Source organism: Plasmodium coatneyi, chromosome 6, assembly GCF_001680005.1.
Source record: "Plasmodium coatneyi strain Hackeri chromosome 6, complete sequence".
Taxonomy (NCBI): domain Eukaryota; phylum Apicomplexa; class Aconoidasida; order Haemosporida; family Plasmodiidae; genus Plasmodium; species Plasmodium coatneyi.
Genome location: NC_033561.1, coordinates 328,756 through 354,665, shown reverse-complemented (window position 1 = coordinate 354,665; position 25,910 = coordinate 328,756). Strand labels below are relative to the sequence as shown.

Here is a 25,910-nt window from a genome sequence, read left to right as displayed (position 1 = left end):
TGTGTTCTCTTAAATTTGTTTACCTATACCCTGTAGGGAAAGAATAATTTCGCCTTCATTCAGGATGCTCCATGTCTGTGCACTTGGAGGTGGTGTTTTACAAAAGTAACTATGCCATTTTACCCATTTTAATTAACATTTTTTCGCCCATTTTGGGCATAAATAGGGCGCATTATCTGTCGCAAAAATGTATGTGCATGGACCTCCTTCACCAGACAGAGTCCCTTATCCTTTGCGCCATTTTTCGCAACCTTTGGTGGAACTTCCTTTTTTCCCATGTTTGATAAATTATTTAAAAAGCGTTGCCGAAGAGGAAGCAATGGAACGAAATGCATCGCGCATCCACTGTAATGTTCACGGTAGCTGAATTACGACGAATGCTTCGTAAAAAGTGTAGGGGTGGCTGAAAACGTTGCACAAATGTGTATAGTTACGCATACGCACACAAGCATATATTATGTATACGCCTTGACAACGGCGGTGGAGCAGAGCATAAAAAAAAAAAAAAAAATATAATAAAATAAAATAGGAAAGTAAGCAGTTAATAAAATGGATGAAAATACCGAAGTGTGCGTTCTTACATGCCTGTAAGCCTTACGGGCGAACTGGAGAACTGTGTATGCGCTTTGGAACTGTGTAAAAATAGGACGTTTCAAAAATGATCAATCCTCACAGGCGTGTTCTCACAGTTGGGGGAGAATGGAGAGTGGCATCCTCGTCCTTCTCTGCGTATTTGCTGTCATGCTGTGCATATGTATTCACGCGTAAAAAAAAAAAAAAAAAAAAAAAAAGGAACATGCAACTGGATGGCTTGCCTATTGGGCAATTTGGCAACTTTGCAGCGACGGACAAGAAAGAATCTCCGTCCTCACCAATTATAATGTATCTGCACTGAGCCCGTTACATCAACTTCTGCAATTCGTCGTAGAAGACGAGCACAAGAGCTCCTCCAGCACCTCTAATGACATTAGCCCAAGCGCCCTTAAAGAATCCAGCAAATCCCTCATTCTTCATAATTTTAAACCAACAATCGAGGGTATTTTTGTATTGAATTTCTTCCTTTGCCTTCCTTCCAGACATCATCATCATTCTCCTTCGAACAGTATCGAAGGGGTAGGAAATGAGCCCAGCTAATATGGTTACTGATTGTGCGACTGCCCATTTTAGGATGATATTTGTATTTTTATCATTATTAAATAGGAGAGCTTTGGCACTGTCGTATAATCCGAAATAGGAACCTCGATACACAATAATACCTGTGACAGAAACGCCGAAACCACTGTATAGGGACAACAGACCAGTTTGTTTATATATTTTTGTTAAGCAATCAAATAATCCTGTGAACTGTCTGTCCTTCCCTTTACCGATATCCGATGCTAATCTTGTTCTTGCAAAATCGAGGGGGTACACAATTAACAGCGAAATAGCACCTGCTGTTGCTCCGGATAAAATATTAACACAAAAAAATTTGCTAAAATCTGTGTTTTTGTCATATTTGGGGAAGACATTTTTAAAATAATCTTTAAATGCAAAATTGAAAGCTTGGGTTGGGAAGTAACGAATAATGTTAGCTGTGTTTCCTCTCCAGAAGGACATAACCCCCTGTTCCTGCGATACTCTCTTAAAGCAGTTGATTAGCCCTGAATACCTTTCCACTTGTCCTGATTTAATTTCTGGAATGGAATCCTGAGTCTGGATAAGCATTTTTACCCTCTCGATTGGTGCAACTACTGTTTTGGAAATGGCCGCTGAGACACCTCCCATGAGGAAGTCGGCCGCGAAGTTCGTTTTGAAATCTCCACTCATTTTCGCGAAAGGAATTTGAAAATTGTATATGTGTGGTACGTTGGTACGTGTAAACCGGTTTATAGTCTCGTACTCGGGGCGGTAATCGAGTAATTCTTACTATACACAATTGTTTATATATATGCACATATAGGCAACACAAGAGGACACACAATTTAATCCTCAACAGGGTCAGCGGTGCGAAGGCGTAACAGGTAAGTGGGGTAGAAGAACTACTGATTTGATGCAAATGCAAAGTGGCATTAAAATGGATATGCTAACGACACATACTGAGGGCACTCTCTTTTGTTAAAGCATCTTTTTGGGTGTTCCTTTCTTTATATAATTTCACAGAAGAAGGGGGTACGAAACGTCATACACGGAGGTGTAATGTGGGTGCTTTTCCCTGCGAGGTGACATTTAAAGGATGCTCACGCGTGTATGCAAAAAAGGAAGCAAATTAATAAATGCATACAGATAAACACAAACACGTATATGCTTATATGTATATATGCATATATGCGTGTCAGGTGTATGCACAGTGTACGAGGCAAGCCCAGCAAGATACGCTGCACACGTAGGCGTGTTTGACCTGCTAATTCAAGGTAACATTAATTCCGAGCAACGCTGGAGAAGGCATGAAATGAAAAAAAACATATACACAATATATATATGTATGTTCTCCAAATTACAAAGTATCCCCTTTGACGACAATGAAATGCATTACGCGATTAAGCATTTTCCAATAACATGTAAAAAAAAAAAAAAAAACTTTTACTGTTGTGTTGCGTAAATTACTAGAAATGTTGCTTGCAAAGGATGTAAAATATATATCCGTATGCGATAATGTAATATATGTACGTTCCTACATGTGCCAAGCAGTTTTATATATGCTTAAATGTTTGTGCGTATCCGCGTGGGTGATTTAGCTCTTGTGGTGATAACCTTTTTCCTTCTTTTTACATTTTCATTTTTGTAATAATTTTCGTATGCGTGTTGGTACTATATTAAAAGTGAATCTTTGGAAATTTGTTTTTCTCGCAATTTGTTTTTTTATCTATGAGTAAAATATGCATGAAGCTTACCAGTTTATTTTTTTTTTGTGTATCATCTCCCTTTCACATTACATATTTTTTTAAACTTTTTAAGAACTGGGATATTAATTTTACTTTTCACATATCTAGTGTTACTTCATTTCATGCCGTTATCGGCTTATAGTATGTAATTATTTATATTTTTTTTTTTTTTTAACGTCGCAATTTTTTGGGTAGCTGTTCCTTCTACGACTTATGGAACAGTTAAAATTTGGTGAACTTGATTGCACCACGGCGCGATTACGGATTCCGCGGTTCCTTGATTTATGGTTCATTTTATTTTTTCCCTTTTTATATACAAAGAAAATGCATATACACTTGTGGAGGGTGCCAGTCACGTTCGTTAGCCTTTGTGCACACGGGGATCTAAATGCATGTAGAGTAAGTTCGTATCTATATTCCTATGTATGTTCTTAAGTACGTGTTTTTTGCGGAGGGGCGCTCCTCGCGCGAATAGTACCCACACGTGGGGAAAACAATTTTTCGCAACGTTTTGCTGACTGATCATTGAGCTCAGGAAAATTATCCCTTTGCAGTTCACGAGGCGATAAGATTGCCTTCACTTTTCCTTTTTTTTTATTGCGTTTTTTGCAGGCGCAGTTTTGTGTGCCGGCGTAGGGCCTCCTGCTCAGTGTGGCAGGCGCGAATATGCATATGTAGGTTGGTACATCCGTAAGTACATATATTTAATGCTTAAAAAATGAGTGGAGGTAGTACGTACTTTGTCGCGAATCCATTAAAGGTATGGCTTAAATTGGGAGGTGCGCAAATTTGGAGGGAAGAAAAAATAACTGTAAAAAATAATAAGTGTAGAAAGGGATGCACTTCTCCCACCTTATTAGTGACTACAAATTGGTGCTCCTTAGATCGTTTAGAATATGTTTAATTTTACTATTCAGTGTGTGTGTGGGGGATACTATTACCGCGTATTTCTGTGTCAGTGCAAATGTGCAGTTGCGGTTAGGGAAGTTCTGCATGCCACATATTAAGTGCACATTCTGTATATTCCCATTTGGAGTGAACTTGTGAGATTGTACCTGTTAAGGAATATCCTCCCACGGATAGTAATCCCCTTTTTAAAAGTGTATCCCTTCAGTATGATTCATGGGAATGTTTAGTAACACATAAATGAGTGAACATACATGGGAAAGAATGTACACCACGGTCGTACACACATGCATATTTTGTGTGGCACACGGTGGGGTAAAAACTGCGCACTATCTTTTTTTCCTATTCGGATGTAGTTACCAGGGGAAATAAACCAAATGACACCGAAAAAGTGTAGAAAAAGAGGAAAATTTCGTTGCGGAAAAAAAAAAAAAAGAAAAAGTGAACGATTTGGGGGGTCGGGCTTAATTATGCTTGTGCCGAGTTCAGCATGCAAGCAGGAAGGCAGTCAATCAGTTGGTGAATCAGCCAATTGGCGAATTGTCCAATATGCAAAAACGCATGTGCGCTGCTGCTGACCATTTCTGCAGTTTTACAGAAAGGGTTTTAGGACATACGGAATGTGCAGCGAATTAATGAACATATTTTTTTTCAATTTTATAATTAAGGTATCATTCCTGTGTATGAAAAAGGAATCAGCGTAACTGCAGCGTTCGTTTGGGCTGCAATAATTAAAAGAATGTTGGTCCTTTTTTTTTGCGAAAAATGTGTAAATAAAAAAATCCTCATAACATATTTTGATTACATTAAAAAGAGTTTCTTCCAAGTTGGGGAAGTGTTCCCTCATTTCGTTGCAAAATTGGATCGTCCTGTCGTTCCTTTTTCCCGCTTCATTTGAATATGTGCTTGAGTTTAAATCCGTGGTGTATTTTTGCACTCTTTGAGTGTCCAACGGTTTTGCGCAAAATTGCAAATCGAACGAATGGATTTTATTTTTTACGAAGTAATTGAGGCCATCATTTTGCAATTTGATGTATATATAGTTGAAGTGTACGTCCAATTTAGGTGTGTTTATCTGGCTTCCCAACAGTTTGGTGTGTTTGTTCTTTTCACCTTGCGTTGTTAGGCAGTAGTGCCCCTTTTTAAAAAGGATATGTTTCTTCTCATACATATCTGACAGTAGCAGAGGAAGAAAAACCTCCAATTCGGTAGTAGCCAAATTGTTATGATTATCACGGCTGATGAAATATGGGGTAAAGGTGTTGTTCCATTTGGGGGGGGTTACCTTTGGCGTTGTATCAAGTTGTTTGTTTCTGCTTGGTGGTGTGTGACCCTCCTCAGGTGCTGCAAATAAAATATCCATAAACACTTTTTCGCAGAAGAGGAAGAATGTCTCATTTAGCGTCAACACAGGAGTTACAACTGTGTGCAATGCGATGGCGAGTTTTTCCTCTACATTTAGCATGTTTTCATTGCGCTGCAGTAATTGGGCCAGTTTGGTCAAAATGGGAATCTCCTCTTGCAGCGTCTTGGAAGCAAAAGTTGACAAAATATAAAAAGAGTAAAAAAATATTTGCGCGTCCTTTATTTTGGGAAGAACATTCTCCATGATGGTGTTAAAAAAAAATATATTAATTTCGTAATTTTTACTTTTTAAGAAGTACAGAAAGAGGAGAAGCATTTTCACATCGATTGACTGAAAATTGTTAAGGACGTCTATGCACAAATCTTGCAGCACATTGTTGGTAAAAATTATGTTAAAGTAAGAGGCGGAACAGAAAATGGAAATTAAATTTATGTAGTTATATTTTTGTAACTTCATTTGTACTTTTAAATATAAGGATTGTAGGAAGTTGCATATTTCGATATGATGAGAGGAACTTTTCTGGTCGTATGTACGTAGGCATGAGAAAATTTCCGTAACGTCCTTCTCGTTATAGTGATTTTTATCGAATAATATTTTCAAAGTGGTCAGTATTTTTTTAAATAATTTTTCATCAAGTATATTTAAATTTATTAAGCTGTCCAACATGATGCAGCAGCTGTACACATTCATAACTGGCAGGTTAGAATTCAACTCGTCCTTTATATAGTCGTACACATTGTAGTAATTTTTGATTTTCAACTTGTTCATATTGTAGACAAGGAAGCACAAGTCTTTCTTTTTTAGTTTAACGGGGGGGTCGTCGTCCGTTACATATGTGTAATCCTTGTTTGTAAAATGTTCAAGGAGGGTTTGTCTTTTTTTTAGCATCCAGAAATGGTCCCCATGATGTGGTGTGCACGCTGTTACGGGGGGGTCACTATCTTGGGCCGTGTCATTGCTGCGGCTGGAGAGGGAATATCGAGGTGCATGACCCAATTCGTCTTCAAAATAGTCGATCCGATCAGCACAGTTAACGTCTTGTCCACTTAACACAGACCCCTTCATTTTGGTCCTTTTTTCATTCTTCAAATTTAAATTTATAACCACGGAGAGGATAATTTCTTTGCAAATTGTTTCTTCCTTAATATTGCCCCTTTGCAGTACATTCATTAGCATGTTTAATGAACCCACATCCAGGGTGTGCACAAGACGCAGTTGGTGAAAATGCTGTTGCAGGTCATTTGCGGGGCTTAGTAACACCTTCCACACTTTGCGTAGCACATTTGTGTGTATACTTCCTCGCATCCGTGTGTAGCTATACATGAAGAGAATAATATGGTGACAATTTATCCTTTTCAAGAATAAAAAATAGAGAAAAAGTTTGTACATAATTTGTTTTAATTCTTCTACATTTTGCAGGTCATCTACGTTGTTCAGCTTAGAGTATGTGTTGCATATTAGCGTTAGGTCTAAACCATTCAAATGGTTTTTCCTATTCCTAAGGAGGGGACTAACATTTTGATCATCGTTTTTGCAAATTAGCGTATTCCATGTGGGGTCCTCCTTCTCTTTGGTCAGACATGTAAATTCATTCGCGTAATTGTCGGCTTGAATTTTAGTTCCCCCTTTTTGGTATATCAAATTGTTGACCGGCTGAAAAGTTATGTGGTTCGATTCATCGTACGGGTGGTAACTGTCTCGTATGAGGGGGTCACTTGTCCTTTGCCGCACGGCCTTTCCTCCTCGAGAAAGGAGTTTCCTCTGGCATTTTAAGACAAATATGAACTTGTGCGTAAATTCGTTTAAAAAGGTCAAGCTGGTGTACCTGTACGAATTGGCAATACTGTACAAGGTGAGAATTATCTGCTTCAAGTTCATGCTGAAAATGAAATTCACATTATCTGTGCTGGCTATACGTCTCCAAAAGCTGTTGTCGTGTATTTTTTTTTTACTCAACAGGTGAATTACTATGGAAAAATCGTCTTGGTTAATTTGCTTCAATTTTAGGAGGTGCACAAATTGATCGCAGAATTTGTATATGCTGCACAGGTCATCTTTTCTGCAGGACTTTCTTATTTGTCTGACCAGTTCGGATTGCCCAGGGGGGTTCGCGCGTGGGGCAGAACTTACTCCTTTCGGGGGGGTGCCACTTATCGAACAATTCTCCATTGAGATGCCCCCCGCATTAGTGCATTCATCCCGTACGACCGTTCCATGTGCCCTGATTTTTACCCTCCTGGGGATCAGCAACTGCTTTGCCACAGGTACAATTCTGCATTTTTGTAAAAGCTTCATCTATCCAAATATGGTAGTAGCGTGTTGGGTGTTCGCGCAAATGTGGACCATCTTGTATCGATCCGTTTTGATGACACACGGGGTGGGGTTTGCCTCGAGGACGGGGTCCTACTTCCAAATTGTGGGGCGTGTGCAAAGGTATGCACGTAAGTGTGCTTATACTATATGGAAGATAATGGGAGAATAAACCTACATTTGATTTATTCCTTGTGGATTTTTGTTTTACCCCCTTCTGTGAAGTTGTTCCCCTTTTGTACTTACACTTGCAATATCGAACGGGGGCATTTTTTTTGGCCTTCCTTCGACACTTTAAAGGTATCCTTTTTATTACATTTTTTTCCGAGGGGCAGTTGTAAAAAAGTAGAAATGTAGAAAGTACCAAGTAGGAGGATCAGATTAAGTTTCTGCTTTCATTTTGCGCGTTACGCCTTTGTTGGTTACTTTGAATGTCCCCATTTTTCTAACTTCTGCAAATGTTCCATTTCGAATTGTCGTTTTTTTCGGGTGTCACATGGTGGGAATATTTTACCTACGCGTTCGTTAGTAGGCGGCGCACACTGTTAAAAAAAAATTGCAAAACCGCTGCAGAACGGAATGTGAACAAATTATATGCAGAAAAATAAAACATCGCTTTTTTGTTTTCCCATTTTTAATGCGTCCAAAAAATTTTGTTCATAGGGTGAAGATAAACGACTTTCTCCTTTTTTAAAACAAATGAATGAATAAAAAGTTAAATTAATATGCGGGAAGTTGCTCCACATTGTGTCATAGTAATGCATTTCTTTTTTCCCCCATTTTATGCATTTATTTTCCGCCGTCGTCAGTTCATCGTTAACAATGAGGCGCAAATACGAGTAAGCAATTTTTTTATTTGAGAGGACGTTTGACTACAATTAAGTATTCCAATTTTACAGTACATGTGTAAATGTGTACGGAGGGATTTGCATAGATATGCATAAACATGCGTGGTACGTGTCAGTATGCATAGAGGCGCATATATCGGTGTAAATCCGCGTAAACTCGAGTCGCCAACATTTTGCCGCTGTGCATTTGTTACACATACACAAAGTAACACATGAATGGTTAAGACATTTCCATTTTATATGATAGAAGAAGTATTTTTTTTTTTCGTCTTTTTTTTATAAACTGGAGAAAGTAGGATTTGGGGAAATTTCATGCAACTTCAAAAATCGCGAAGAGTACACCGCGTCCGTCGTGTGCAGCGACTGAATCGGCCAGGCGTATATCTGCGTGAACGCTTACGTGCATGGGTACATCACATTGGTGAGTATACATGCGTGAGTGAGCAAATACACGCACTTCTGCGTTTTCCTATATGTGAATGTCGCGAGGTGGAAAAACAGGAGAAAAAACGGCGCCACGGAAAGGCACACGCAGAACATGTATTGACGCTGCTGTTGAGTATTTTCCACATTGCTTCACCGAAATTGATAGCGCCATACGTGCGTGCATATATGTATACGCGTGTTTTTTTTTTTTTTTCCCCTTGGCGGCAGTTGTACAGTACAGTTTGCGCAGGCGACATTTCTACATAGTTTGTAAAATAGTAGAAGCATTTTTTTCTGTAGTGTTATAGGAGCAAATCTACCAAGGGGGGATTCGTTTTCCCTGCATAGGATTCAAAACTGACAAAGAAGGCGAATTTGAAGTTTTGCCTTTTCACACATAAGTGAATACACATATATATGTGTGTATATATTTGCACTTGTGTGTAGCATGTATGTATGAACGTATGTGCGTATGTATTTTGGAAGACCCGTCTGAAGATACAGTGTACGCGTTTGGACGTCCGTTCTTGATGCGTATTTTTCATTGTGTTTTCTGATCATGGGTATACGTATAGTTGCATATGCCTAAGAGTTTCATCCTCCTCTGTCTCCCCCTCTTCTGCCACCTTTTAATTATCTCATCATTTCACCACGTAGCTATTTAAGGGTTTACCTACTTCGTTATTTCGTTATTTCTTTACTTTTTTTTTTTTTTTTTTTTTTTCTGTTACCCCCTGTTCGTGCGATTCTCGTGGCAGATTTTGCTAGGAGCCTGTCCGTCGGAGCCACCGCAATGTGTTTTCCCCTGTTTCCTTTTTAATGCATACGTGTGTTTAAGTGGGAACGGATTATTTTGCTTGCCTAGATGTGCTTCTTGAGCCTCTTTACTCGCCATTTATAAAACCATTTTGTATGTCCATATGCGATGTGCGTGTATGTTTATTCCTTCCAGTGTTTGTAAGCAGTTTGGCGTAATTATATTTGGTTCCCTTCGACCATTCGAAGGTTCAGCGTGTAGATCGTTGCGTAAGGGCAGTTCTACACTTCCTACACGTAGGTAGAGATACAGGAGAAATTGGAAGCTGCGTTTTTGAGCGAAGGGGATTCACACGAACAGATGAGTAGCTAAGTACCTTCGTATGTGTGTAAATACAGGTGTGTCTAGGCATATACGAAGTGTGAGGCTGATAAAGGTCCTCTCCCCCATGAGAGATATAATGCCCCTGCGAACAAAATGGATAAACTAGTGCCAATAGTAAACAAGCTGCAAAACGTGCTGTCTTCGTTCATTAGCAGTGAGACGCTTAGCTTGCCGCACATCGCGGTAGTGGGTGCTCAGTCAGTAGGGAAGACGTCCCTTTTGGAATCGCTAGTTGGGTTAAGTTTTATGCCAAAGGGTGAAGATATCGTAACGAGGACCCCCATAATTATACAGTTAACGAATTCAAAGTCGGAAGAATGTTACTGCACGTTGACGTATACCGACTATGAAAATAACCGAGTGGAAAAACATGTAGACGATTTTTCCATTTTGAATGATATGCTGATAGATGTGACGGAAGAAATTACCGGAGGGAATAAGTGCATTAAGGAAACTCCAATAATTATAGAAATACACAAAAGTGACGTTTTAGATTTAACCCTAATAGATTTGCCAGGGTTGACGAAGGTACCCGTAGGAAATCAGCCACAAAATGTGGAGGAGCAAATTGTCAATTTGGTAAATAAATATATAAAGAATCCTAATTGCATTATTTTAGCCGTTTCTTGTGCTAACATAGATTTAGCAAATTCGGATAGTTTGAAAATGGCTAGAAGTGTGGACCCGAAACATGAGAGGACCATAGGAGTTATCACAAAATGTGACATGGTAGAGAAGCCGGAAATATGGAAGAAGATGATTAGCGGTTCGTTGTATCCATTGAAAAAAGGGTTCGTGGCAGTTGTGTGTAGGAGTCAGAAGGATGTGGAGGATAACACCACCATTGAAGATTCATTGAGGAAGGAGGAAGAATATTTCAATCAATGTTTAGATCTTTCGAACCAAATGGAATGCATTATGGAATGTGGAATTAAGAATTTAGCGAAAAAGTTAAATAATATTCTTATTGAACATATTAAAAATACCGTCCCTTTTTTGAAGCCTAAAATAGATGCTTTGAAAAGCATAGAGGAGGAGAAGTTACTAGAATTAGGAGAACCCATGGATAATATGAACCGGTCCGAATATTTAGCAGTTTTGGTGAATTATATTACGAAATTTTCTCAGCAATATCAAGACATAATAGATGGAAAAGTATTTTATAAGGACCGAGTGGATGAGTTAAAAGGAGGAGCTAGAATACATTACATTTTTAATGACTGGTATATAAAATCTTTAAATGATTTTTCCCCATTAGAGTTGTTAACAGATGAAGAGATTCGAATAGCTATTCGTAATTCTAGCGGCCCAAGAGGTGCCCTCTTCGTTCCAGAAAGCGCTTTCGAAACGTTGATAAAGAAATTAATAAACTGCTTGAAGGAACCTTCTCTGCGTTGCGCAGATCAGGTGTATGAAGAACTCATAAAAATTGTGGACAATTGTAGAATAGCAGATATGGAAAGATTTACCAATTTGAAGAGTGCAATAAATGAGCAGGTTAAAATATTGTTAAAAGATTGTCTACAACCAACAAAAGAAATGATAAAAAATTTGATGCTAATTGAGCTGTCCTACATTAATACGAGTCACCCGGATTTTTTGAATGAACAGTTTATGAGGAATGTATACGATAAGGATAATGACTACCTGGAAGAGTTAGACCATGCGGTGCACATGCATAGCAACAGCAATAAGTTGCCTCACTTGAAGAGGGACTTCCCGGATGGATATCCCCCAGCCAGCACCGGCAGCAACAACAATTGCATGAACAGTTCCACCGTTCTGCACCCGCAGCAGCAGACGCTGCGTCATCAATCACCACATCACCACACACCGGTTCAGCAATCGTCACACCATCCGTCGTATAAGGAAGACGCCAAGCTGTGGAAAGGAAAAGACGATGTGCGGCCCTTCAAAAATAAAGAAGGAACAAAAATTATGAACATCCACAATAGTAGGGAAAACGTCTTCGTTCTGCCAGTCATTCCTGAAAAAATAATTCCAGAATATTCCTCCTCTTCCAAGGAAATAATAGAAATCGACCTTATCAAATCTTTAATTAACAACTACTTTAACATTGTTCGAAAGCACATAGCCGATGCAGTTCCCAAAGCAATTATGCACTTTATGGTTAATACGTCGAGGAAGACCATGCAGAAGGTGCTCATTTCCAATTTGCATAATAGCGAGCTTTTTAATTTGTTTAACGAATGTTCTTCCATAAAGGTGAAACGGAACAACTGCAAGAAGAATTTGGAGTCCCTAAACCAGGCGATCAAGATGTTGGCGGAGATTAGGAATCAGGAGCTTTAGGGTTAACATCTGGACGGCAGCTCCGCGGGTGGAAAAAATGGCAATGCGTCGTTGTGGGCACGTTTAGGTGTAAGGACTTAACTGCTTGCAAATTTTTATGTCCCTTTTTATGTACCGCAATGCGGACGTTTATTTGTAGTACGGTGAGAGAACGGATCGGACGCCACGAATGGAAGGCATCCCCGTTCGTCTTCTATTTGGCCGTCATTCGTGGGTCATTTGCTTTCCATTTGCCTATCATTCACTAACCATTTTTGCGTACCCCATTGTACAGCCCCACCGTACACATTTGTGAGCACCTGCATAGTATGCACATACACGAGCACAGCTGCGTATGTGGTATGCAAATAGGATGTTCTTTTTGACGCTATTCAAAATTGCATACTTGTGTGTGTATGTATACAGCGCGTTCACTGCGCATACGTTCGCGATTTGCTTTATTTTTAATCCTTAAAGTGAAAATATTTGTGGCATGGCCCGCACTCGGCGGGGAAATGAGTACATGCATTTGCATATCCTTTTGTGTGGACGCACGTGTATTGGTATCCCCCCGTGCGTGCTATGCGCTGTGTGTGAATTATTTGCTAACTGCCTTTTATCCCAATTTGAAACATGTATTACATTCCACCCTCCACTTAACCCTTTGTTTTGATACACGCACAACTATTTTTTTGATACGCGTAGGAAGAAAAAAACAATTAAAAAATTGCTCATTTTTTTTTTTTTAAATTTGGTAAAATTGCTTTGCGGACATTTCTGTTTGAAGCGGTTGCTATCTATGTGTTAGGGTGAGGGGAGGCACAAACTGTTCATGTTTGTTCGTTAGCTTCTTCGCATATTTGTTCATTTTTCTCTTTCCTCTGTCGTTTTTGAAGGGGCCCATTTTGCGTAAAAAGAGCTTTAACATTTTACCCGCAGGAAGTGCAAAAGGGGAGGGGAATAATTTTCAAGGCAGTTAAAATTGACGCTATAAAAATAAAGAAAAAAAGGACACAAAACATTTTGGCAGATAAAAATATACGTGTTATATAATTTTTAAGGGAACGCAAAACTGTCGAAACGTGTTCCAACTTTATTTGTTCAATGCAATGATGGACATTCGTTTAAAAATTTTTCTACACAAATTAGATCATCAAGCGAATTGGCCTTTTCCTTGAGGGTCATTTTTTAGGGTTTCTTTTTTACCACATCGTACTTTGCGCAGTTGTTTGATTTTCGAATAGTTGGCATTTGCTCGCGCGACTAGCACAACTTTGATGTTCCTCTTAAACATTGGTAATTTTGACATTGCTTTGTTTTAACTGAGGGCGAAATTTTAATTTTCGTGCAGTTTGGCAAACGGCGTTCCTTTCCTTTTTATCCACATTTCGAAAAAGGACGAAATGCAATCGTGGGAATAGTTCAAAACGGCAGGTTTCCAATTAAGATGAAGAATTTTAAACGACTTTAACGATGGAGGATTCAGGTGATCACAGCAGCACGAATTATCCCACGAGGGGGGTTCACAAAAGAGCAGACATTTTAAATGAGGATTACTATGCCAGAAGTGAGAAAAGGCGCAAGCTAAAGGCGGCCAGGAAGATGTAAGTGTGAGAGTATTTGCACTGTTGGATTGGTTTGCCCATTTGTGGGGCCCGTCGCGTGCTTGTGCTTATGCTTATGTTCTGGTGCTAATTTGTTGCCCTCCCGTTGTGGGTGTATTATTCTGCAGTAGGAATTTCCTCTCATGAGTGCACACATGTTTGCCACATTTTGAATGTCTTCGCGAAGTGCGCCTCCCTTTGTGCTACGTTCCGTCAATCTGTTTTAACGACGATGCGATTGAACAGGATGCACGTGCATGCGTATTTGAAGCTGTTATTTTAGGTGGACGTTTGGGGGAAGTTCCCCCGTAAAGTCGCTCAGTACAGCTTGCCGTGTTCACCGTTCACCGATCATCGGTCACTTGTCTTTTTTTCACTCAACTTTGTTGTACACAAATCGGTTACCGCTCTGTCTGCCCACCTTGCAGGGGTGAAGAGGGGGAGTTCCCCCAGAATGTGAAGAGCAAACTGAAGGAGTACTACGAAATGCGCTTCGACAAGAAAGTGATAAACCTGCCATTCAGCACAGACTCAATAAACATACAACAGAGGGGTTTTTACGATTACAGCAAGGACATGAAGTTAAAAAAAAATCACATGAACAAGCCCATGTGGATTTGCTCAGACGGATTTATATACTTAGAAATGTTTAACAGTTGCAGTAAGCAGGCCTCGGATTTTCTCATAACGATAGCTGAACCGATCTGTAGACCAGAATTAATTCACGAATTTCAGCTAACCATTTTTTCTCTATATGCCGCCATATCCGTGGGGGTTACCCTGGATGAATTGTTAGTAAACTTGGACAAATTTTCGAAAAACTTTTTGCCAAACGAGTTAGTACAAAACATTACGAAAAGTGCCGAATCGTTTGGGAAGGCAAAATTAGTTCTTCGAGAAAACAAGTACTACATTGAAGCTACAAATAAATCAGAGTTGGATTATCTGTTAAAAAATAGCATCATAAAAAATGCAAGGTTGTATTCGAGTGAAAATAACAGTGACCAGAAAATTAAAAATATGTTCACGCTGAGTAATAATTTTCAGGAGAGTAAATCTGGCCAAGGTGTAGCTGACAGTGGTGCATCGAATATTGGCGCAGTTAATAATCAGAGTAATTTTCTTAGCGAAGCTGGAGGCGATAGGAAGGCTAAGGATACCTACGTGACTTATGAGGCGCCCGTCTTGGACACTGCTCAGCTGGGTTATAAGAATTTGCACATCGTTAGGCGGAGTTTCATCTCCACGTCTTCTTTTTCACCCATGGGGAATATATATTTGGGTGTGTTTCACCTGGGTAACAACATCCCGCGTAGGGAAGCCACCCCGATTGGGCATATCTTACACCTTGCACCACAAAACACTGACAAATGGCACCCCTTTTTACAGGCTTCAAAATAAGCGAAAGCGAAAAGCAGCTAATGCTACAGGAGAAAAAGAATGCGAATGAAAATTTAAACGAGAATGCAGCAACGTCAGCTGAGGTATACTCATTTGAAGTGAACTGCGATAAAATAGAAGAGGTAAAGCAGGAGGCATTACAAACAATGCAGAGGCCTCTACTAATGGAATACGATTTTAGAAGAGATAAAAAGAACCCCAATTTGATTTGCTCATTAAAAAGTCATGTGCAGATAAGGTACTACCAAGAGAAGGCTTTGAGGAAAATGTTCAGCAATGGAAGGAGTAGGTCGGGCATTATAGTTCTTCCCTGTGGGGTAGGTAAAACGTTAACAGGAATTACAGCTGCTAGTACTATAAAGAAGTCGTCTCTCTTTTTAACCACATCAGCCGTAGCTGTGGAGCAATGGAAAAAGCAGTTCGAAGATTTTACGAATATACATCCAAGGCATATAAGAATTTTGACTTCGGATTATAAATTCGATTTGTGGCCCATTAACGAAGCAGGGGTGTTAATATCTACATACACCATGTTGGCATATTCAGGAAAAAGGAGTGAGCAAAGTTTGAAGATTGTAAATGACATAAGAAGAAGAGAGTGGGGATTACTCGTTTTTGACGAGGTACAATTCGCCCCAGCACCATCCTTTAGAAGAATAAACGATATAGTAAAATCGCATTGTAAGTTGGGTCTAACGGCAACGCTGGTAAGGGAAGATTTGTTAATCAGGGATTTACAGTGGATTATTGGGCCCAAGTTGTATGAAGCGAATTGGGTAGAATTGCAAAACAAAGGTTTTTTGGCGAAAGCCTTGTGTAAGGAAATATGGTGTAGTATGCCCAGTTCGTTTTATAAATATTATTTGAAGTCAAACAGCTTTATTAAGAGAAGGCTCTACACCTGTAATCCCAGAAAGCTAATGATGTGTGAATATTTAATAAAATACCATGAACAGAATAACGACAAAATTATCGTTTTTAGTGACAACATTTTTGCCCTTTTGCATATTGCGAAAACGCTAAACAAGCCATTCATTTATGGGAAGCTTTCTCCTATTGAAAGAATAGCTATCATCAACAAATTTAAAAATGACTCCAACATTAATACAATTTTGTTGAGTAAAGTTGGAGATAACGCAATTGATATTCCTATTGCAAATGTGGTTATTCAAATATCTTTCAATTTTGCGTCTAGAAGACAGGAGGCGCAAAGATTAGGAAGAATTATTAGGCCAAAAAATAAAGCCAATGAGAAGAAAAATATTAACGACCCGGACTCCTTCTTTTACAGTCTAGTTAGTAAAGACACCATAGAAATGTGCTACTCTGATAAGAGACAGAGATTTCTCATCAACCAGGGATATGCCTACAATGTCCTTAGTGACAACATTGTCGATTTTAATAAATTAAATTTGGTTTATAAAAATAAGAAGATTCAGGAAAATTTGCTAAAGTGCATTTTGGCAAGCACCGACGATGGTAATAATGACGAAGACGACGACCTTTTTGAGGATCCCAGTTATAGGAAGGATACTCCAAAAATGGCAAGTAAAACAAACATTGTTTCTTCGCACGGGAAGAAGGAGGACGTGCTGAAAAAGGTGGACAGTGGGGGGTTGCTAAAATTGTCCTCCAACGTGGATGTAACTTTTAGTGACAAAAAAAAAACCTCGCAGAAGAAGTTCGCTGATAAGCACATCCTTTTTAGGAAGTTTCTAAGTCAGAACAGGTAGCTCTGCGGGGGGGCATAAGCATGGGAAATGTTCTTCCGTCGGGTATTTTTTCCATCCAACAAAAGGGAGTACATGTGTATGCCCAGGCACACATCGCTGTGTGTAATTTCCACGAACAGGAGACGAACGAATGGGTATTATTTGCCAAAGCAGGGGGAAACGGAGAAGCGGCCCTGTGAATGTAAGTCCCGCACGTTGAATGCTTATTCTGCGTAATTGGAGATAGACGCAGAATCGGCTTAGCAGCTCTGCGTCCGCAACGTGCCCTTAATCACAAATCTGTGAGGTGTGTCACCACAGAAATGGACTAATGGAATAGTATGTATCCACGCATGGTATGGTAAGATGCGTGTTTTCAACGCCGCCACCTGGCCGTACCATTGTCCCTTTCAAAGGGAAGAATAGTAAATTATTTGTAAACGCAAACAGGACAATCTTGTTTTTTTTTTTCCTTTTGTTTTTATCTCTCTGGACGTGCACCAGGCTACTGTATATGTTTTGTTTTTCCTTTTTTTTTAAACTCCCCGAATTGCGTTATTTGGGCGCGTTTGTTCATTTGTGAATGTGTCTGTATGAGCATGATACAAAGATGTTGCTATCCGGACATGTGTTCATAATTAAAAGTGATCAAATTGGAAAAAAAAAAAAAATTTCATTCTTTGCTCATATTACTTTTTTTGTTCCAACCATTCGAAAGTAGGACCCAAGTGCTGGCTCTGCGCGGCTGGTATGAACTACATGGGACACGCCGCAAAAATATACCTTCGTATTTTCTTTATTCGCGGGTGTGCCGTAACTGTTTTTTACTATGCAACTGAGGTATGGTGTCCTTTCACCCCTTTCTTTATTTTCCATTGGGAATTAACTGTCATGTTATAAGAAATCCAACGTCGTGTGCCACACCATCGTTAGGGGGGAGGGGACGGTCTATAGGAATACGTGCATAGATGAAGTTCCCCCCTTGCCAACATGTGTTCCTTCGAATGATTCTGCCATTCCGAAAGTTATGTTACCTTTGCGTTGCACAGATGATCCCATGTCGCCTTACCACTTTAACCCGCAACATGGACGAAGGGAACAAATTTTTGGAAAAAAAAGAAAGGAAGTGCAAACTGTTTTATACAGTTTGTACGATTAACCAATTGTTTATGAAAGGCCATTTTTTGCACTTGTTCTGATTTAAAGCAGAAGCTGAAAAAAAAGTTATGACGCTGCCTCACACGTGAAGGAGAATATTGCGTACATTTTTGCACAAAAAAAAAAAAAAAATACTATACAATTAGCATGTATTGTACCGCCAAAATTGTTGGAGAGCTTTTGCTAGCACTTCTGCCCCCCGCATTCATTTGAACTTGTGCGCATATATGCATAGCAAAACGTGATGGCGTGAGAAAAACAGGTGGTTAATTTTAAAATTTACTGTTCGACGTTTTCCCTTTCGATAGAGCAACTTTTTTTTTACCATTTAAGGAGGGACAAAAAAGGAACAAGGAAAACATATGAAAGAAAAAAGAAACCCCCAAAAAGGAAAAATAGCGAAAAAACGTAATTATAGAAAAGCTACAAAATTTTAAAACAGAATAAGGAAGAGAAAAAAAAAAAATTAAAGTATACCCCCTGGCATAATAGCTACATTTTTTACGACTAAAAAAGGAGATAAAGGAAAATGAGTTCCAACTATAGTGATGTTGTCCTGCTGGTTCAGTTTTCAAGGAAAATAGAAAGTAGAACATTCGTAGAATACAATTCGTTGAAGTTGGCCCTAAATGGTTAGTAGGCGCAGGACAGATAGGCTTATAAAAGCGCAGTTATAAAAACAAATGAACAACCAACACATGGGATTAACACGCTTTAAAAGTTCCACGGCGATTGCGCTGTTAATCTGTGTCTGTAGCAGTTTAGTTAGGCGTGTATGCATATATCCATGACTGCATCGGTGTGCGTCTGCTCTAAGAATCATGAAGAGTTTCGTACAAATGTGTGTTTATAAAAATGGGCTTATATGTACACTTTTTTTTTCTCTCTCTAGGAATTTGCCAATTATACGAACAGGCCATAAAGGAGAATGACCCCACCGTCCAAAGAATAACTTACAACATGAACGATTTGTTCTTGTACATTGACAACATACAAAAGATGACCTTGATGCTGTTAGTGTTAAGAGAAAAGGAAAAAAAAAAAAAAAAAAAATGAGTTGACAGGAACGAGAATGAAAAGGAAATAGCCAATATGCCGCTCGCTCCTCATTCGTGTAGACAATTCTGTGAAGAGCAAGATAGGAGGGCACTTCATCTAGCCCGATGGCTATAGAAAGCACGTTTGGAAAAATGCGCTCCTACATTTTTAAAGCTAAAATATGTGTACTTTTTTTTTTTTTTTTTTTTGGCAGATTCCATCAACCCTCATGGACGTACAAACCGCATGACAAGAAATGGATAAAGCAAAAGCTGGTTGAGCATATAAAGGATCAAATAGGGCAATGAAATATGCCCCCATGTTTGTGTAAAAAGTAGGGCGGAAGATGCTTCACGTTGTGACGTGGCTATTCTTCGGTTCCACTGGTGTGATGATCCCCCACTCGATGATGCACATTTTGCTGCCGCAACTCGGTTCGCCAATCAAAACAGAAGAGAAAGAAAAATAGGAAAAGAAATCTAACAGTTCAAAGTATTTGTGGACTCCCTGGTCGTTCCTTTGTTTATAATTTATTCCCCAGTAAATACCCTCTGTACTTTTCCAGTGCGTTTTTGTAGTCTTCATCCAGTTTATTCTTCAGTTGCTCTTTCCTTTCATTTGTCTATTCGGAAAGTGGAGCCAGGAGGAAAAGAATGTGAAGACATGCGAATGGGAGGGGTGCAGGAGGTGGAGAATAAAAAGAGGACAGAGAAAAGGTGAAAACGGAAAAGAGATAAGAAAAAGGATAAAAAGACGAAGTGCGAAAGTTGACGTTATGTGCATTATTTATATGAAGCATTTTGAACAACGCTATCTGCAGTGCATTCTTCTCATGCGTGGTGCATCATGCTTTATTCATCTGCTTATCCCATGGTGCATTACCCCCCCCTCCTCTTTTTTTTTTTTTTTATTATGCACTTGTGAATATGGGGCGCGCGTATGTGTATGTATAAATATATATACACGTGTGTATGTGACTTACGTTTTGCTCCTCCTTCCTCAGAAGTTTTTCCCTCTCCTACAAACATTTTTTAAATTTTAAAGGACATTTCAAAGTGAAGTATTTCCATTCGCACGTGCAAGGTGGAAGGGGAAAATTAAAAAAAATGGCAAAGCGATGGAGCGTTGAAACGGCGGAATACTAAAGCAGAGAACGGCGACCCTCACCTCGCAAAGCTGGAACTGCCTCTTCACTTTTTCCTTGTTCACGTATATCTTGTTTTCAACCCATCGTAAGAATTCGTCGATCTCTTCCTTGGTCTGCAGGGGGGGTCCATGCAACGACAGGGGGGTTATGCATATGTATATGTGCATACACATGTGTAGAGGCAGCTTCCCTTCCCATTTGTGCGCATATTGGACGTAGGTCCAAATAAATTACCGAGTTTAGGAGGTTGTCTTCCATTTCGTAAACAAAGACGCATCCGCTAGAGTCGCCAATGATAATCTTGTTGTATGAGTACTTATATACGTCTTTAAGCGGAAGGGGGAGGCGGGGCATATGTCAATACACGAATGGATTTGTGCATTTACGCATACGTACAGGTGCACAGTCGAAGTTATGCTAATTTTATGACTCCCCAAGAGGAATAATTTGAACCCCTGGTAAGGGCTAATACAAAGTTAGCGTCATTTAAAATGTGTACGGATGGGACGATTAGGCGGGTTACTAACGGATATATGTATACTATTTCTTGTTTAAAATTTTTTTTTTTTTTTTTTTTTTTTCCTACCATCTTCATTTTTACTCATCAAATACTCGTTCGTGTCTACAAATGTGTCCGAATTTTCGCCGGAAAGGTCATCATTCTGATCCTTTTGGACGTTATTTTTTTTTTCCACCCAATTGAATATGCTAGCGTCACAATTTTGGAAGATGCTAATGCATGTCAAGCTGTAGCTGCTGATCGATAGGGAGTACATGCAGTGATTTTTTTGTTCCATTAAATTCCATATTTCTATGTGTCCATTTATTTTTCCCACGAATATGACGCTTATTTTGGTTTGGCTGAATTCGCAGCAGGAGTATATTTCGTTGCTTCTAAGAGGAGGTGTGGTTGGCATGCGTGCACGCGGATTAGCAGGCTATTCTGTTGGTTTAGCGGTTGCTCGTTCGGTGTGTTTGTGAACTGTTCATTCCATACATTTTGGAGCAGCCACTTTTCTCACATTCCTTGGCGTAATAACGTGGTGATGTGCGAACGATGGAAACCCGCCAATGGTGGAGTCAACTAGCACACAAAAAAAATGGCACACAAGGACAAAACGACAAACACATGTGCAAACGTAGAAACCAAAGCAAAGCACTCGTTGGCCTACTTGGGTGATACATATATGGGGTGTTCCTCATTTTCCTTCCACAGGGAAAAGTTCGTATCCGTTAAGGTTAGAATTAAATATTTTATTATGTTGTTTCTTTTTACACATATGAGCGTCTTGAAGCTTTTGTAGTCCTTCAGTAGGTGGGGGAAAAATAATCAGAATAAATAACGGGAAGATAGTTATGCTTGATTTTTCTCCCGTTTAAGGGAAGGTAAAAAAAATCAGTCTGTAATGTGTGCACTTAACATGGAGTCGTTGCATGCGAATTCGTTTAGGTGACTAGGTTGTGTATTAACGCTAAGACAGAGGTATAGCAGCCTGGTGGACAACACAATTGAAGAGACGTATTATCTACGTGACTGTTTTTCGTTTTTTCCTTGCTCACATCGTTTATTTTGTTTATAATAGAATAATTTTTTTCCTTTTGCATGCACCCGTATATGTTTCCAACTACGTATTCTCCTTCTTCCTGCAAAGGTGAAGTGTCGAGGGTGGAATTTGGTGTGGGGGAAGTTGCTCACAGAGGGGGGGGCACAACTTGGCCTCATCTTCAGCCGCAACGCAACTGCAACTGCAATTGTAATCGCAGACGTATTTGTAGTCACTTGACCAATTGCCGGTGCGTTAAAAGACGAAGCAGTAACAATGGCATTGTAATGGTGACCACAATTAGCAGCAAGGAAGGAGTACACATTTCTGCGGAACGCCCTCGTGTCGCCAAACGGATCAGAAATAAATTACCGAAAAGGCGAAGAAAGAGGACACGTTGCAATTTAATTCCATAAAATGGAAGTACGTGAAGCCTAAAGAGTACTCTGAGAGGAGTGCAGTAGAACAAATTGCATTTCGTGAGTCGGAGTTCACACTGGCATTGTGCTTACTGTTATGAATGCGCTTTTATACTTGGTGGATAATATGATAGCTGCGATTGATACACGCTTAAGTGATATCCCTCCGGGCGGGTAGGCTGCTACCTGTGTTGGGTCTGGTAGAATTTATTTTGAACAGAGGCTTGAAGCTGTACAGCTCATCAACTAACTCTTTTTCCTTCTTCTTTGCGCTAACTTTTACTTCGATTATTTCTATGTTTGTGGCGTCCCAAAGGAGTATCGTCCCATCGACTAGGAGGTTCGTATATGTGTGTGTGCATTTATTTATGTATGCATGTATGGGGGGTAAGAAAAAGGAATCACGCATTGGGGGTCCATACACGCAGGCATACAAACATGGAAGCTTACAAAAATAAAAGAATATATACATACATATATATACACTTCCACGTTTATATTGCAAACAGGACAAACGTGAATTTACCCGAGATGGAGATCAGCAAATGGGAATTCTTCTGATTGTTAATGGATATTTTTTTTTCACCTATCACTAAGGTTTTGTCGTTCAGAAGTAGGAGAGATGTGACTTCCCTTTTGTGTGAGTGCTCTATGCTGCTAAATATATAGGGTTCTATGTCGACCGTTTTTTCATCTAAATGGGTAATTAAGTGGGGAGGTCATATAGGTTAAGCAGTGGTAGTGGGGTAGACATGTAACAGTACTCTATGCATACTTATCAGCATATACACACATATCCATTTTTTTACTTATTTTGGAATCTAAAAGGGGTCTTCCTTGAAAATTGGGGGGCAACTTCCAAACGACTAGCTGTGCAGAGGAGAAGGATTTTATATTATGGAGGGATGGATAAAATATACGGAATAGAAGCAGCAGTAACGTGTTAGAAAACACATTTATGAGTGATGGATGAGCATTTGTTGTTCGGTTTGTCGAACTGGGGGATCCTAACCAGTCCGTTGCTACATCCCGCAATGACGACATCGTAGCCCTTTCCGTTCACAACCGCACTGGATATTTGCTGCAAGGGAGGAATAATTATTTTGAATGGTGAGGAAGGAGTGCGTCTTGCGTTTCATCGGGTACGATACCATTCGGTTAGTCCGCCGAGTTGGTTTAACTGTAATTCGCACTATCTCATCTTATTTCGCGTGAACTTATTCCAGTTCGCTCTGTTCTATTGGCCAAATCGCTCTGGAAGAGGCCTCTCAAATAAGGTGAGATGGCGTGCTGCTCATTTTGATTACGTAGGGAGATATCAGGGCGTAAAGGGGGTTTATGTAGTTGGAGTAGGACCAAATGAGGATGTAGCTGTCCGTGTTGACTCCTTCGATGAAATTATCGTTTTTGTAATTATTCACATATATTATAAAGATGAGGTAATTTATTAAGGGTAAATACAGCGTGAATAGGACTACTTTATCCGTTGTATATTTCACATCTGTGTATATAAATATTTTGTTTAATTTTTTGGCATTTTTGAAGGACAGGATGTCAATGTTTTGACCATTGGGTTGTGCATTCGTTTCTTCAATTAGGCTATTTTCAATTAGGCATTTTTCCATAACGGGGAAATGCTTATGAAGAAATTTCTGCAGATTGTTGGATCTGAATATTTCTTCTTTTTTTTTTTTTAAAAAGTCAATGTTGTACTGAACTCCTAAATTTGTGTGCACTGCCTTGTACGTCTGGCAATTTTTTTCCTCATGGATGATGGAATTGTTTGAGAAAAAATCTAGCGTTTTCGCCTGCACCGCTGGAGTTGTCTACATGGAGGAGGTTAACAAGGTGGAAGGGGCGGGGTAAAAAGTGGTGCTAACTTGGTTGTGCGAATAATATTATGACATTTATTATTCATTGTTTTGTTCGTTCGACTATGCGTTCATGTCTTTTTTATTTATTTATTTTTTCGTTACCAGTTCGTTTCCCTTGATGGGTATGAAATGATCGTACTGAGTGAACTGAACCTCGGCTCCCACATTGTTCCTTTTGCTGATGTAGAGACACTTTTTGAATTTCTTCCTATTTTCTGTGACTCTGGTGGATTTTATTTCCTCTTCAATTTGTTGCTTGTATAAGGAAAGGTAATTTTTAGGCTTTATGAAGACGCAGCTTAGTTCCCGTTTGTCTGCTCCATTTTGGTCTGCTGAAAGGTCCGCGGGGCGTTTGCTTTTCTGCGGGGGAGGTGAAGCGGGAAAATGACTTATAGCTAATTAGCAGCTGAAATGGGGCCGGTTAAACACTCGCGGTGAAGAGGGCAAAAAATGGGTTACAAAAAATGGGTGACAGAAATGTGCTGTACCTGGAGGAAGTAGGAAAATATCTCCTCGTCGACAACCAAGGCGTGATTTCCTTTGTAGTATTTTTTCGAATCTTTGAAAATTAATACGTCGTCCAGTTTGTATTTCTGAAGGGGTCAGCGGGATTCATCAAATGGTGCGTGGGGCAATTTGAGGGCACTTCTGAAGATGGAAGCGCAAATGAGGTTACAAGGGGGGTCTCAAACAGGGTAGTATATATATATGTGTCCACTTTTCAGAGCGATGAACATTTTTAGATGACGCCCCAATGCACATACGTATGTGCGTGCAAGTCGACGCTCTTACTGTTAAGGCACTCTTGATCGAGAGGGACTCATCCGTGGTCAGGTACTTTTGCGCGAGGGAGAAGAAGTAATTTTTATTTATGCAGGCAGATTCGATGTTTTTAAAAATAAGGGTACTGAAATCGTTGCATAGGTCTAGCCCTATAAAACCTTTGACATTTTTTTCTAGCTCTACGTTTACGGCACTGCATGGGGGAAAACAGGAGGAGTGTAAAATGGGGGAGTTCACCTATTGGAGCGTTAGATGGTAATTCCTCCCATTTGGTGAAAGACGCATTTCCGTTGGAGCGCTCTTTTTGTAATTGCTTGCTCCCTGACGTAGCTACAGATATATGGTTCACTAATCTAGATGCACTACCCTATGTAGAGGGGGTTGCCTATATTTCGTTCATGTTCCAACATCATGTATGACTACTTTCTTTGCCTATCTGTTCTGTCGTGCGGCAACATTAGCAAGAATTAACCTTATTAACAAATTAGCATTTTTCAGATGCGCCTTGGCATCGGCAAAGTTTTCCGTTTCCTTGTTTATGACGCCTAGGTCGGACAGGGTTCTATTCTTTAAAGTGTGTTGCTTTTTATCGACACCTGCACCTTTCACCTTGGTGTCATTTTCGTTTTTTTTTTTTTCATCATTATCTCTTTCATTTTTTTTTTTCACCTCAATTTCGTTTTTACTTTTGGAGTCTACTTTTTCCAATTTGTTTTTATTGTCAATTTCGAGTTTTTTTTTACTCATATCATTTTTTTTTTTTAAATGTTCCTTTCGTCCATGTTCATTTTTTTCACTGTCTTTTTTTTTCTTTGGGATTTTTTTCTCACTAGAATTGGAAATGGCATTTTTGCCCTTCATTATTTTTTAAGTATTTCGCCCAGGGGGGATTTACAAAAGTGTTTTTTTTACTGCTTACGTTTGGGGGGTACCCAATAAAAATGTAAAGTAAAGTTTTACGTTTACGTATTATTGGAAATGACGCATGGGAAGGTGAAATAAGAAATGACAAAAAATTAGGACAAATATGAGCATTTTATTTTACCATGGGCGCAATGGACAGATTAGTCACATTTCCCT

The 25,910-nt window shown here is 39.5% G+C and overlaps 6 protein-coding genes across 6 annotated transcripts; 3 read left to right on the top strand and 3 right to left on the bottom strand.

Annotated features, from left to right (window-relative positions):
• Nucleotides 1–900: 900 nt before the first annotated feature.
• Nucleotides 901–1,806, bottom strand: PCOAH_00013400 (Adp/atp transporter on adenylate translocase; the record flags this gene model as incomplete). Its single annotated transcript, XM_020058149.1, has 1 exon — nucleotides 901–1,806. One exon carries the CDS (start codon nucleotides 1,804–1,806, stop codon nucleotides 901–903), a length of 906 nt encoding a protein of 301 aa, XP_019913855.1.
• A 2,553-nt stretch (nucleotides 1,807–4,359) lies between these two features.
• On the bottom strand, nucleotides 4,360–7,428 carry PCOAH_00013390 (Uncharacterized protein; the record flags this gene model as incomplete). Its single annotated transcript, XM_020058148.1, has 1 exon — nucleotides 4,360–7,428. The coding sequence occupies one exon, from the start codon at nucleotides 7,426–7,428 to the stop codon at nucleotides 4,360–4,362; it is 3,069 nt and encodes a 1,022-aa protein (XP_019913852.1).
• Nucleotides 7,429–9,951: 2,523 nt separating this feature from the next.
• PCOAH_00013380 (Dynamin protein) lies at nucleotides 9,952–12,171 on the top strand (the record flags this gene model as incomplete). The annotated part of the gene is made up of 1 exon (XM_020058147.1): nucleotides 9,952–12,171. The coding sequence occupies one exon, from the start codon at nucleotides 9,952–9,954 to the stop codon at nucleotides 12,169–12,171; it is 2,220 nt and encodes a 739-aa protein (XP_019913889.1).
• Nucleotides 12,172–13,623: 1,452 nt separating this feature from the next.
• PCOAH_00013370 (DNA excision repair protein ERCC-3) lies at nucleotides 13,624–16,888 on the top strand (the record flags this gene model as incomplete). The annotated part of the gene is made up of 3 exons (XM_020058146.1): nucleotides 13,624–13,754; nucleotides 14,183–14,958; nucleotides 15,144–16,888. 3 exons carry the CDS (start codon nucleotides 13,624–13,626, stop codon nucleotides 16,886–16,888), a joined length of 2,652 nt encoding a protein of 883 aa, XP_019913777.1.
• Nucleotides 16,889–18,313: 1,425 nt separating this feature from the next.
• On the top strand, nucleotides 18,314–19,743 carry PCOAH_00013360 (Enhancer of rudimentary-like protein; the record flags this gene model as incomplete). Its single annotated transcript, XM_020058145.1, has 3 exons — nucleotides 18,314–18,657; nucleotides 18,918–19,038; nucleotides 19,278–19,743. The coding sequence occupies 3 exons, from the start codon at nucleotides 18,555–18,557 to the stop codon at nucleotides 19,369–19,371; spliced, it is 318 nt and encodes a 105-aa protein (XP_019913878.1).
• PCOAH_00013350 (Uncharacterized protein) lies at nucleotides 19,134–25,691 on the bottom strand (the record flags this gene model as incomplete). The annotated part of the gene is made up of 17 exons (XM_020058144.1): nucleotides 19,134–19,685; nucleotides 20,046–20,081; nucleotides 20,231–20,323; nucleotides 20,445–20,536; nucleotides 20,797–21,104; nucleotides 21,383–21,516; nucleotides 21,771–21,854; nucleotides 22,127–22,200; nucleotides 22,360–22,506; nucleotides 22,700–22,867; nucleotides 22,983–23,043; nucleotides 23,186–23,254; nucleotides 23,481–23,999; nucleotides 24,150–24,407; nucleotides 24,536–24,640; nucleotides 24,840–25,023; nucleotides 25,303–25,691. The coding sequence occupies 17 exons, from the start codon at nucleotides 25,689–25,691 to the stop codon at nucleotides 19,587–19,589; spliced, it is 2,820 nt and encodes a 939-aa protein (XP_019913710.1).
• Nucleotides 25,692–25,910: the final 219 nt, after the last annotated feature.